The sequence below is a fragment of the Candida parapsilosis genome, contig 005809 (assembly GCF_000182765.1).
Source record: "Candida parapsilosis strain CDC317 annotated contig 005809".
In the NCBI taxonomy this organism is placed as follows: Eukaryota; Fungi; Ascomycota; class Pichiomycetes; order Serinales; family Debaryomycetaceae; genus Lodderomyces; species Lodderomyces parapsilosis.
Genome location: NW_023503281.1, coordinates 1751151 through 1764110, shown reverse-complemented (window position 1 = coordinate 1764110; position 12960 = coordinate 1751151). Strand labels below are relative to the sequence as shown.

Below are 12960 nucleotides of genomic sequence, written 5' to 3'. Positions count from 1 at the left end.
GTTTAGGGTTTGATTGTCAAACATGGGTATTGAACGATTCGTGTATAAGCCAAGGACAAAGAAAGTGGTATTAGCGTCGCTCAGGGGGAAATATCCTAGCGTGAACTACGATGAAGATGATGATGTAAGAATATACATTTTGAGATGTCCGTTTGAGTACAAGTCTTTTATAAAGAGTTTGGAACCCACAACAGTGATTCTTCAATTCAACACATTCAGGGAAATGTCCCAGCTACTAAACGTGTTGGACTGTCACGTTATCGTATTGATAGACCCCAACTCTGTCAAAGAGATTACCGCTAAATCAACAATAACATTACAGCTAATACGATATTTATGTCAAAAATACAATTGCGATTTGATTGCTAAAGAGTTTGATCTGTCTGATGTGAGAACGCTTGTGGATCTCGATATTCCCATTAAGCCTACCTACGAGGAGACTGATGATATTGTGTTGTCCATACCAAAGTCGTGGGATAGTTGGGGCAAGATTGTCCTCCATGGTAAATCAGTTGCACTACCAGAAGACGAATTGACTGGGGTAATACGTAGCGAGGAAACACTACAGCAGCTTGATGAGAACCTGTTGGATGAATATTTAGAGCTATATACAAGTCCGGGTGTGGAGCCAGGAGCCAAGGTGCCCCAGACTTTGCATGAGTTTGTAAAAGAGGTGTTTGAATAAAATCACTCTGTAGAAAAAAAAATGTTAGCCTTTAACATCGCACATCCGGCACTAGATCCAATCCAATGCAGCGATTGTCGCCCACTTTGGAAATAAGTCAACCGGAGGAAACCGTAATAGAAGAGACCCTTGTTGACATCACCCCACAGCATAAACGAAGAAGGTCCTCCACAGAGAAAAAGGTACATAAAAGGAAATTGAAGAAGAAAAATGCAACTCCTACACTAGTCATCGATTTAAAAGACGAAAAGCTTCCCGTGAAAAACATTCGGTCATTGATCTTGCATGTTTATACTGGACAGACTCAAAAGTGGTTTAAAATGGAGCATGCGGATAAGGTAAAGGATGTTTGCGTCTGCTTTGCACATGGTGTTGATCAGGAGTTGCCATTCGTGAAAGGCTTTACCGTCATCAAATCAATTTTGCCTGGTAGTAAAGATTACCTATATGACCCAATGAGTACAATCTGCTCCCTCCCACTAAGCAAAAACGAAAAGAAAGCGATTTTGGAGAAACTGAAACAAGAAAAGATTACCATCCGAGACTTGTTACTTAGTGAAATCCAATTGCAACAATCGGAGTACCCTATCGAGGGCTCGATGACAAAACCACTGCCAATGGGACAATCGCGAATCTTTGCCTTGGATTGTGAGTTTTGCAAAGCTGCAGATGTGCAAGTGTTGACACGAATCTCGTTGATTGATTTTGATGGCAATGTAGTGTTTGATGAATTAGTGAAACCTGTGGAGGAAATTACTGATTACGTTACTCGATATTCTGGCATAACAAAAGAATTGCTACAAGATGTCGATACCTCAATTGAACAAATCCAACAGTTGTTTTTGGACACCGTTTTCGAAGAAGATATTCTCGTTGGTCATTCTTTGGAGTCTGATTTACGAGTTATGAGAATTGTTCATCGAAACATAGTCGACACTGCAATCACCTACGAGCATGCTCGGGGCCCTCCATCAAAACCCTCATTGAGATGGTTAACGAAAACGTTTCTTGGTAGGGATATACAAGCGGGGGAGGATAATGGCGAGGGTCATTCGTCGATTGAAGATGCTAAAGCTTGTTTAGATTTGGTAAAGTTGAAGATACAAGAGGGGAGGCGTTTTGGGACAAATGTGGGTGAAATGTCCATTTTTGAAAGGCTCGGGGAGGTTGAGTCATTGCTTGTTGCGTATTCCCCAAGAGCCCCCGTGACAGTCACTAATGACGACGAGGTGGTGAAAGCTGTGCAATCACATTGTGCTAACTTCAGCATAATAGAGCTAAAAGATTTACAATACAGTCGCAAATGGGAGACCCCGACCAATTACGATGGGAAATTGGACTTCGATTTAAAAGAAGCACAAAAGAGGACAAATTCACGTCTCGAATCCATTTATCAATCCTTGCCACAACATACGCTATTTATTCTTGTTTCACAGCTGTCTGATCCCACGACAATGCAACAGTTGCGAAAAATACGTGGCAATTTCCAAAGGTTGGAACGAGAAGGAGGGCTGGTATCTCAGTTACCCAAGGAGGAACTTTGGGACATTGACAAATCGGATCAATTGGTTGCTGAAACTGCGAAAGCGAGAGAAGCATTAACTTTTGTAAAGATAAAGATGTAATGTCATCACTCAATCTAAAGTAGATTCCTTCATGTAATGCCATTACTCAATCGATAGAAGATTCCTTCATATACTGCCACTTTGTCTCACTCAAATTGAGGTAAGACTTTGGCAATGTATTTTTATGACTCTGATTAGTCTTGACCCATCCCTTCAATTGCAATGAGTTGGTACCATCCTGGTCAAATGAGAACCGCTCGTTGACCCAAGTTATGGAGTCGCCAATTGTATCGTGTATAGGAACTGGAACATTTCTAGATTGTGGAACTGGTGTGTTTGTGCCGCTTTGAGAGAACATCGCTGGCAAGTATGTGTTTGTGTGTGGGGGTGGAGGTGGGAGCGGAGTGGCAATTTTCTACGATCCTGAAATTTTTCTCGACAAACTTTAAAACCTTCACACCTTTATAAACCCTCCCGCAGGAGCCTTCTCTCACTAAAGCTACCCCTCCTCCCCCTTAAGCACTATGCGTCTCAATCCTATCCCCTTCCTCTAAATCGAACTTGTCGGGTGTATCAGTTCCCTCAACTCTCATACCGTTTAATAAAAATCGTACCGAGTTACTAATGCACATGTTTATAGTCACAATGCCATCGAAAAATCTTCGACAATGTCAAGGATTTTTGTATCCTGAAGGCACAATCACAACCATTGCCATCTGTTACTATTATATCAACCCGTTGATTCTTTACAGAATCCTGTGTTTTTTGGGGGTACCTTCTGTCGGTGATGCGGGTGGAATGACCGTGGAAGTGGCTGTTTCACTATAAGGTTAATCCCCTTGTATGATATCCGACATAATAGATAATGGAAATGATGTGGTTGTTCGGGCGGCACGGGGGTACGTGATGACTGTTGGACCATTTGAAAATAATTTGGTTGTTTTTGTTTGAAGACGCGAATTTTGTACCTCCGTGCACGTGACTGGATCCAATGAGATATGCTTTAGACTGACATAAAAATGGTCCACTAATTTAGTGTATAAGAGCGGAAGCAGAAACAAACAGCGAAACAAAGCATTGGGGATGTGATGCTTTCTTAGCAAGATCAACATTGAAAACAGAGAGTGCTTTGATGAGTATCCTTTTTTTTGGCATCAAATTAAACAAAATGTCGCCAATGTAACTACACAACGTGATACCGAAGAGAAAAGAAACACGTTTGAGAAAGAGGGTGACTAAAGAAGTATTCAGTGACGTAGCTCACTCTACTCCATTTCACAAGCCACAAAAAGCTCACTCGTATCTGATACCCAAATACGGTATAACTTTCTTTTTTCATGATTCGACCCATTGTGTATAATAATAAACCAAAATCGTGAGTTGGTGTATACGAGAGACATTGCATTCGCTTGTGGTTGAAAACTCTTTGCAGCCAATGGTTAATCAAGGTGTTGCACAAAGAGCAACAACTCTTGTTTCTTTTTCGAGACCAAATTAAAAAAAAAAAAAAGAATAAGGTTTACGACTTTCACTAGTGTACTGGGCCAATGGAAGGACAACAATTACGGATGTTACACGAGCCAAGTTCATGGGAGCTAGGAGTGCACCACATTATTTTGTCCTAATGACCCTAAAGGATCAGCTCTTGCAAAAGCATCTGAATCGCTAGGTCAATTTTCGTTAGATTGTATTCATTTTTTGTGTAGTTTTTTTTTTCTGAAGGGACACACGTGGGCCCCAATTTATGTGGATTTTAGCAGCTTGTGCATATCGTATGCGTAATCTAAAATTGAATTGTACACAAACTTAAAAAGTTACCCACGTGGGCTGCCCATGACTTCCATCCCACGCGACATAGCATTAGAACGCAATTGAGAGCAGAGACCAAACCAAAAGAGATTTAATTTTTATGCCGCATGGTAAAGTTTTTGACGTTATTATTTCAGCAAACAGTATTTTTCTTAGGCAAATAAAACTATTATCGACAAGCTTTTCTTCCAAGGGGAGAGATGTTTGTTCGTCTGTTTTTCTTGGAAACCAGGTGATTCAAATCCTTTGTCGGAGTTTGGGTAATTTGACAGGTTGACAAGAAAAAAATGGATGCAGTAGAGATTGGGTCACACGATGCTAAGAATTGTAAGCGTGGTGATGGCGGTGGTGGTGGTTCTAAAACTTCTACCGCCGGGGAAGAAACCGGAATGAAGCACAGATCAGTGAAAAAGTTAAAGTAAAAAAGAAAAGGTAAAAAGGGAATAGTATAGAGTAAAGAAGAATATCGACCCACGAGCCATCTCTTCCCCCGCCCGCTTTTGGGAGTGAAACGTGAAGGGCCACGATGTGTGTTCTGTACAGTTTTGTGTTCCTACTCATTTGGAAAAGAAACGTAAAATTGAAAAGAGTGAGAAGATGTAGGGCAACCATCGAACCCACGACCAGTCTTGTTGGTTCAACTTCGTCAAAATCAGTAGCAGGTGTCACCAGGTGCCACCAGGCGGATTCAAACTGACCCCAAGCCTTGCTCTCACATCTCTTGATGCCACCTTCAAAATATCACGTTTCCCGTTGGTTAAAAAATAGAATTAAAATCGACTTACATTGTGTAATAATTAATATAATGCATGAGTTCTACTCACAAAAACCCACATCTCTAGAGCCCATGCAATGGTATAAATTTCAGAAGATTTTTCCCAATCTTTTTCAAAACCATTCTTCCTTCCTCTCTACTCTTCACCCCAGCAATGTCACTGTCATCAGATATCGAACAAGGTCACATTCACACCGCCAAAGTCAGCCAAAGTGGTGGTAAGACCGCTTTCAAGGATTATTTAGGAAAATTTGCCGATGTTGAGGATCCATTGGAAAGAAGAAGATTGGCTTTGGAAGAGATTGACAAAGCCGGATTTGGATGGACTCAAGTGAAAATGATTATGATTGCTGGTGTTGGTTTCATGACCGATTCTTATGATATTTTCGCCATTAACTTGTCGGTTAATTTCTTGCAATGGGTTTACTGGAACGGTACTATCCCAGATTCTACAAACACATTGATCAAGGTTGCTACATCTGTTGGAACTGTTATTGGTCAAGTTGGATTCGGAACAGTTGCCGATATTGTTGGTCGTAAAAAGATTTACGGTTTGGAATTGGCAATTATGATTTTTGCTACCATTGCTCAAGTTGTGCTTGGTGAGTCTCCAGCTATCAACTTTGTTGCCATTTTCTCCAGTTTGAGAATATTGATGGGTATTGGTATTGGAGGTGATTATCCATTGTCATCCATTATTTCGTCTGAGTTCTCCACTACCAAATGGAGAGGTGCCATTATGGCAGCTGTGTTTTCCAACCAAGGTTTAGGTCAAATCTTTGCCGGTGTCGTAGCCATGATTTGCGTTGCCGGTTACAAGAACGACTTGATTGATTACACAAAAGACACTGGATGCCATGGGCCATGTGTTAAAGCATGCGACCAAATGTGGCGTATCGTTATTGGGTTTGGGTGTGTTCCAGGATGCATTGCATTGTACTATCGTTTGACCATTGCCGAGTCACCTAGGTACACCCTTGATATGGACGAGGAAGGAAACTTGAAGAAGCCCGCTAATGCAGAGGTGGAAGATTTGAATGAAGTCCAAATTGAAGTCCCAAAAGCTTCTTTTAAAGATTTCGTCAGACATTTCGGCCAATGGAAATATGGTAAAATATTGCTTGGTACTGCAGGTAGTTGGTTCATGTTGGATGTCGCTTACTATGGTCTCGGTTTAAACACAACAACAATCCTTCAGGCCATTGGATACGCCGGTGACAATAACATATACTGGAACTTTTACAACTCCGCGGCCGGTAACCTTATTTTAGTTTGTGCCGGTTCGCTTCCAGGATATTGGTTTGCCGCAGCTACCATCGACACAGTTGGTAGAAAACCACTTCAAATAATTGGTTTCATTATCTTGACAATCATTCTTTGTATCATGGGTTTCGGTTACCACAAGATTGGAGAAAAAGGATTATTAGCTTGCTTCGTTTTAGCTCAGTTTTTTGAAAACTTTGGTCCAAACACTACTACTTTCGTTGTTCCTGGTGAGTCGTTCCCAACCAGGTACAGGAGTACAGCCCACGGTCTCTCTGCCGCTAGTGGTAAAGTTGGTGCTATCATTGCCCAAACATGTATCGGAACCCTTCAAAATCACAATTGTGCAAGAGATGGTAAAAAGAAGGGTTGTTGGTTGAATCATGTGCTTGAAATATTTGCCCTTTTCATGTTGTTGGGAGTTTTCACAAGTTTGTTGATTCCTGAAACCAAGAGAAAGACATTGGAAGAGATTTGTGAGAAATACCACGATGAAGTTGACCTCACTACGGTTGCCAGAGATAGGTTTGTAAAAGAAGAACCACAAGAATATGACTCGGATTTGAAACAATAATTTCCATTCTTTATAATTTTTTATAGTTCTTAGTTGATACGATTGAGTTTAATAGATGTTTTCAGTTCTTTTGAATGAGCGAGTGAGTTTTGTGAAGCGGAGTGGACTTTGTTGGTGGAGGAAAGTTGATGCAAAAAAAAAGTTCTGCGTGTCATTAAGATACCCAACGTCGTTTCTGTATGGTCTCAATAGCCTCTTACTTCCCTTTTCGACTCTAGTAGCAATACAGGCAATTTTTACCACCGAACAGTGATGCTAACAGCATTAACTTACTATCTGTGTATTGCCGTTCGAGTTCAACATCAATTTCATGCCCTTCTTCTTCCACTATGTACCTCGTTTGAATTAATTCTGTTAGGTACATAGACCTATGGGTTCATTGCAATGCTATGGAGGCAAGTGGCATTATGGGGCTGAATTTGTATTGTTGTTCAACGAAGAATACCTGTTTATATTTACCAGAACAAGAACCCCACCAGTTGATACTCGCTTTTGGAAACTGCAACGCAAGCTCGCAAACCTTTCTTGCCACTGAATCACTCACCGAAGCTGCTCGAATTGTTAAAAACTTTAATTCTCGATGTTTTGAGTCAGTATTATTACGACATGTCTCCACGGGGTTGTTTTTTGAACAAGAAGTCATTCCAAGCAAAATTAGGTTTGGAAAGTCATTACTTAGTTGGTAATCAGCAAAAATGTAACCCATCGCACCACGTAGAGTGATATATAGCTCTCGAAGTAAGATAGTATTGAGCTTTTGTGGAATCTTAAACTCAGTTTGAGAACCAGGCATATAAGTGCAATGCGACCTAACAATTTCGAGACGTGCTTCAAAACGTCCGGTTCCTTTCTTATCATTAAATGGGAAAGACGAGGACATAAAGTAGCCACGTATGAAAGGCGTTGTGCTCCGTACGAGTCACTTGTGTATATTACAGTGTCCCCTATATGAGCGTCGTGTCTAACAAAACGGTTTTAATGGACATAGCATCAAAATTCCATGGCCTTACAACCTTATACTTGAAAAGGAAAACTATTTTTCACATAGTCGAGAGAGAGCAATTCCAGTCCCGCTCTAATACAATAATCTACTTTATAGTTGTGAAGTGGTCATTGACTTTACCAAAAAATTCGTAGTCTGGATCATGAAAAAATATCAAAAATTTTATAGCTTCATTGAAATCCATCTTCTCCAAGTACGTCTCGAGAGATTGTATGGAAATAATAGTTGTGCTGTTGGTGCCGTAGTTGTTCATGTATTTCAAAAACGTGAAACAGGGAAGTGTACATGTGACACCGCTATTGAAATGGATTTTGCACTGGAGATCAAAATCGCCTTGTTTCTCATAGACATAAATATAGTGGTACAATCTGGCCTTGACAAGGAGATATATTTCAGATTGTAGCGGAGCAAGGGTAATAACTTGATGTTGATTGGTATTGCCGTACATTGGTTTGATTGCAAGTTCTAGAAAATCTACAATCAATACCACGATAGGCTATGACGTGAAAAGAGTTGAAAAGTAGTTTTGTAAAAACACTTTTTTACATCAACTGAGAAGTTGAATACGAGACTGAGCTTGAATCTTATTCTGTTTGCGCTTTCCTAAAGCACCACGACAAAATTTGGCTGCGAAAAAAAATAAAAAAGAAAAAAGAAAGGAGAAGTGGTAAAAGTTTGCTAAGGTATTACTCAAATATGTCGTATAGTAAACACACATTCACCTGAAGGGTCAAATTTGTGTCTTTACGTAATAAAACTTAAGTTCCTTACCCAATTCTCTTTAGGGCGGTATTCGGTTAATCTTATATTTATGGTTTATATGTAATAGTTCACGAATGGAATCTAATTGAGGATGTAATGAAAAAATATATACGAAAGAGAAAAGTTTAAGTTTTGAAAGAAACAGGGTATAAAGGGAAAAAACGAGAGTACATGAGTTATTAAGGAGAATGACCTGGAATTAAGTCTGATCTTCCAATTAGTGGATGAAAGTATTGAATGCAAGCATTGAATGCAAGCAATTAGAAAATATTGTGCAATCCACTGGATTCACTCATTTGAGAAAGGTGTTCAAACTACATTGGATTGAAATGATCGTTGTACTATTCCATTAAGTACTCACCAATACGTTCATTTGGGATAAAGCAGTTGAATTGTAGAAATCACTAATTTGGATGTATTCATTTACACTGTCCTGTATATGATTAGTGCAAAATCACTTTACTATAAGACAAAATAATCCATTAACAGCCTCTCTTCTCAACATATCTTTGAAATTAGATTTGGGCAACACAACAATTACATCACATCCAGGGGCAGCAGCGGTAACTCTGTATGGTTGAAAGTAAAGACTCAAACCAGCACCATGTCAAAAGGTTTTAAATATGGAAATCGATTGAATTGCCAACGCATGTGTCTACAATCATCACCGACTTTGGAAATGGCAAAGTGCCATTTCCAAGTTTCAACTTCTGTTGTGCCTTGCCATGTCTCACCATAGGCTGTCAACTCCATCTTGAGTTTTAAATCATCGAGCTCGGTAGAATCATCATCTTTGTAACTACTTGCCAACATATTCCAAATGATCTGATAAGCAAACAATCGTAATTCTTCGGTAGTGTCAAAAATGAAACTCTCAACGTAATTTTTGGCATCATGACACAATGACTGAACTGTCCGTGTCACATAAAAAGATGTGAAATTAACATCGTGTGTTTCCAATGACCTCATAGTGTACAAAGGCTGATTTTTTTTTTTTGCATCAACTTTCCTCCACCAACAAAGTCCACTCCGCTTCACAAAACTCACTCGCTCATTCAAAAGAACTGAAAACATCTATTAAACTCAATCGTATCAACTAAGAACTATAAAAAATTATAAAGAATGGAAATTATTGTTTCAAATCCGAGTCATATTCTTGTGGTTCTTCTTTTACAAACCTATCTCTGGCAACCGTAGTGAGGTCAACTTCATCGTGGTATTTCTCACAAATCTCTTCCAATGTCTTTCTCTTGGTTTCAGGAATCAACAAACTTGTGAAAACTCCCAACAACATGAAAAGGGCAAATATTTCAAGCACATGATTCAACCAACAACCCTTCTTTTTACCATCTCTTGCACAATTGTGATTTTGAAGGGTTCCGATACATGTTTGGGCAATGATAGCACCAACTTTACCACTAGCGGCAGAGAGACCGTGGGCTGTACTCCTGTACCTGGTTGGGAACGACTCACCAGGAACAACGAAAGTAGTAGTGTTTGGACCAAAGTTTTCAAAAAACTGAGCTAAAACGAAGCAAGCTAATAATCCTTTTTCTCCAATCTTGTGGTAACCGAAACCCATGATACAAAGAATGATTGTCAAGATAATGAAACCAATTATTTGAAGTGGTTTTCTACCAACTGTGTCGATGGTAGCTGCGGCAAACCAATATCCTGGAAGCGAACCGGCACAAACTAAAATAAGGTTACCGGCCGCGGAGTTGTAAAAGTTCCAGTATATGTTATTGTCACCGGCGTATCCAATGGCCTGAAGGATTGTTGTTGTGTTTAAACCGAGACCATAGTAAGCGACATCCAACATGAACCAACTACCTGCAGTACCAAGCAATATTTTACCATATTTCCATTGGCCGAAATGTCTGACGAAATCTTTAAAAGAAGCTTTTGGGACTTCAATTTGGACTTCATTCAAATCTTCCACCTCTGCATTAGCGGGCTTCTTCAAGTTTCCTTCCTCGTCCATATCAAGGGTGTACCTAGGTGACTCGGCAATGGTCAAACGATAGTACAATGCAATGCATCCTGGAACACACCCAAACCCAATAACGATACGCCACATTTGGTCGCATGCTTTAACACATGGCCCATGGCATCCAGTGTCTTTTGTGTAATCAATCAAGTCGTTCTTGTAACCGGCAACGCAAATCATGGCTACGACACCGGCAAAGATTTGACCTAAACCTTGGTTGGAAAACACAGCTGCCATAATGGCACCTCTCCATTTGGTAGTGGAGAACTCAGACGAAATAATGGATGACAATGGATAATCACCTCCAATACCAATACCCATCAATATTCTCAAACTGGAGAAAATGGCAACAAAGTTGATAGCTGGAGACTCACCAAGCACAACTTGAGCAATGGTAGCAAAAATCATAATTGCCAATTCCAAACCGTAAATCTTTTTACGACCAACAATATCGGCAACTGTTCCGAATCCAACTTGACCAATAACAGTTCCAACAGATGTAGCAACCTTGATCAATGTGTTTGTAGAATCTGGGATAGTACCGTTCCAGTAAACCCATTGCAAGAAATTAACCGACAAGTTAATGGCGAAAATATCATAAGAATCGGTCATGAAACCAACACCAGCAATCATAATCATTTTCACTTGAGTCCATCCAAATCCGGCTTTGTCAATCTCTTCCAAAGCCAATCTTCTTCTTTCCAATGGATCCTCAACATCGGCAAATTTTCCTAAATAATCCTTGAAAGCGGTCTTACCACCACTTTGGCTGACTTTGGCGGTGTGAATGTGACCTTGTTCGATATCTGATGACAGTGACATTGCTGGGGTGAAGAGTAGAGAGGAAGGAAGAATGGTTTTGAAAAAGATTGGGAAAAATCTTCTGAAATTTATACCATTGCATGGGCTCTAGAGATGTGGGTTTTTGTGAGTAGAACTCATGCATTATATTAATTATTACACAATGTAGATTTTTGAATTTTTTTTTTTTGATTTCTATTTCACAATAAAGCTTCTTCAGACACGGAAGAGTTTTGATGGAGGGAAGCAAACGGATGTGAGAGCCAATTGCAGCCTATTGGGGTGCACCAAGGCAGCACCTGATGCCATGGCTAACTCGGCAAGGCCAAACAATAACAGGAGGTGAATCGCCAGTCTTACACTCTCTTAACTATTCGCAATTTTACGTTTCTTTTTTTTCAGAATTCAGACACAAAAACCGTATGGGATACATCGTGGCCCTACACGTTTCAGTCTAAGGGCGGGCGAAGAAGGAGAGCTCGTGGGTCGGTGCTTTTTACTTTTTTTAATGAAACTTTCTCACTGCCTTGTGTTTCATTGCTGTATATTTTACGGAGGTAGGAGCTTTAGAGCCACCCACCACGCTATAAGTCTTAACATCGTGTGACCCCATCCTCTACTTGTACCCAATACTTTTTCTTGTCAACCTGTCAAATACCCAAACACCAACAATGAAGAAAGAAGGATCTAAATCACCTGGTTTCCAAGAAAAAAGACGAATGAAAGAAACCCCTTGTTGGAAGAAAAGCTTGACGATGATGGGTTTTCCCCCCAAGAAAAATATTTCTTTGCCGAAATAATAACGTCAAAAACTTAACCACACGGCATGAAATTGAATCTCTTTGTTTTTGGATCTGCTAAACTAATTGCGTTATTCTCAGAGGCTGCTCTGTCTCATGAGATTTGTGTGTGTGTGTGTATGTTGAAGGTAGCCCACGTGGGTCCCTGATAATCACACTTTGTGTATGTTTTCATTTAGATTATGCATAATATATATGCACAAAATGTAAAAAATGGGTAATAAATTGGGCCCCACGTGTTGCCCGTCAAATGAAACAATCTTGGATATGATAATGCTCCAGCTGTTTCGATGTTTTCCCAAGATGTGGCCCACGGGTGACTCCAAGGTAGGATATAGTAGTGCTCTCTTAGCACCTATAAACTTCACTTACGTATTCTTCGTGGTTGTTGTTGTTGTTTTCCATGAGCACATAGACACCACCAGTTTAATAGAAGAATTTTATTATTTTTCTTTTTCGTTGGTCTTAGAACGAGAGAGAAACAAAGAGAGCCTCTTTGTGCAACACTTTAAATATACTCTGGCTGCAAAGAGTTTTCAAATGACAAGGCGAATGCAACGTCCTTCGTTTAGACACACAAGTGCACAATTTGATATACTTCTGAACACAATGGGGTTGACACTTGAGAAAAAGAAATTCGTGATGTATTTGGGCATCAGATACGAGTATGGATTCTTTGTGGCCTGTGAAAGAAGGAGAGTTAGGTGAAGCTACATCGCGTAATACTTCTAAAAAGGTTTTCACGCTCAAATTTTCCCCACTGCGAAATAACGTCGACTAATTGGTTAAGTTGATACGCTCATTGCTACACTTTTGTATCGTTTTGGTGCCAAATAAAAAAACTCTCTTGTTCGTCTGTACATTGAAATAACTAAAGAAATATCACGTTGTAGATACATCCAGTGGGCCACTGCTTCTGATGCTGCTTTTTTG

General features: G+C 39.9%; 5 protein-coding genes across 5 annotated transcripts; 3 read left to right on the top strand and 2 right to left on the bottom strand. All coding sequences in view use genetic code 12, as the record gives it.

The window, feature by feature from the left end:
* Positions 1 to 22: 22 nt before the first annotated feature.
* CPAR2_208220 (uncharacterized protein) lies at positions 23 to 685 on the top strand (the record flags this gene model as incomplete). Its single annotated transcript, XM_036809739.1, has 1 exon — positions 23 to 685. The coding sequence occupies one exon, from the start codon at positions 23 to 25 to the stop codon at positions 683 to 685; it is 663 nt and encodes a 220-aa protein (XP_036666346.1).
* Positions 686 to 750: 65 nt separating this feature from the next.
* Positions 751 to 2310, top strand: CPAR2_208210 (uncharacterized protein; the record flags this gene model as incomplete). Its single annotated transcript, XM_036809738.1, has 1 exon — positions 751 to 2310. One exon carries the CDS (start codon positions 751 to 753, stop codon positions 2308 to 2310), a length of 1560 nt encoding a protein of 519 aa, XP_036666345.1.
* Positions 2311 to 2356: 46 nt separating this feature from the next.
* CPAR2_208200 (uncharacterized protein) lies at positions 2357 to 2608 on the bottom strand (the record flags this gene model as incomplete). The annotated part of the gene is made up of 1 exon (XM_036809737.1): positions 2357 to 2608. The coding sequence occupies one exon, from the start codon at positions 2606 to 2608 to the stop codon at positions 2357 to 2359; it is 252 nt and encodes an 83-aa protein (XP_036666344.1).
* A 2380-nt stretch (positions 2609 to 4988) lies between these two features.
* Positions 4989 to 6671, top strand: CPAR2_208190 (uncharacterized protein; the record flags this gene model as incomplete). The annotated part of the gene is made up of 1 exon (XM_036809736.1): positions 4989 to 6671. One exon carries the CDS (start codon positions 4989 to 4991, stop codon positions 6669 to 6671), a length of 1683 nt encoding a protein of 560 aa, XP_036666343.1.
* Positions 6672 to 9565: 2894 nt separating this feature from the next.
* CPAR2_208160 (uncharacterized protein) lies at positions 9566 to 11248 on the bottom strand (the record flags this gene model as incomplete). Its single annotated transcript, XM_036809735.1, has 1 exon — positions 9566 to 11248. The coding sequence occupies one exon, from the start codon at positions 11246 to 11248 to the stop codon at positions 9566 to 9568; it is 1683 nt and encodes a 560-aa protein (XP_036666342.1).
* Positions 11249 to 12960: the final 1712 nt, after the last annotated feature.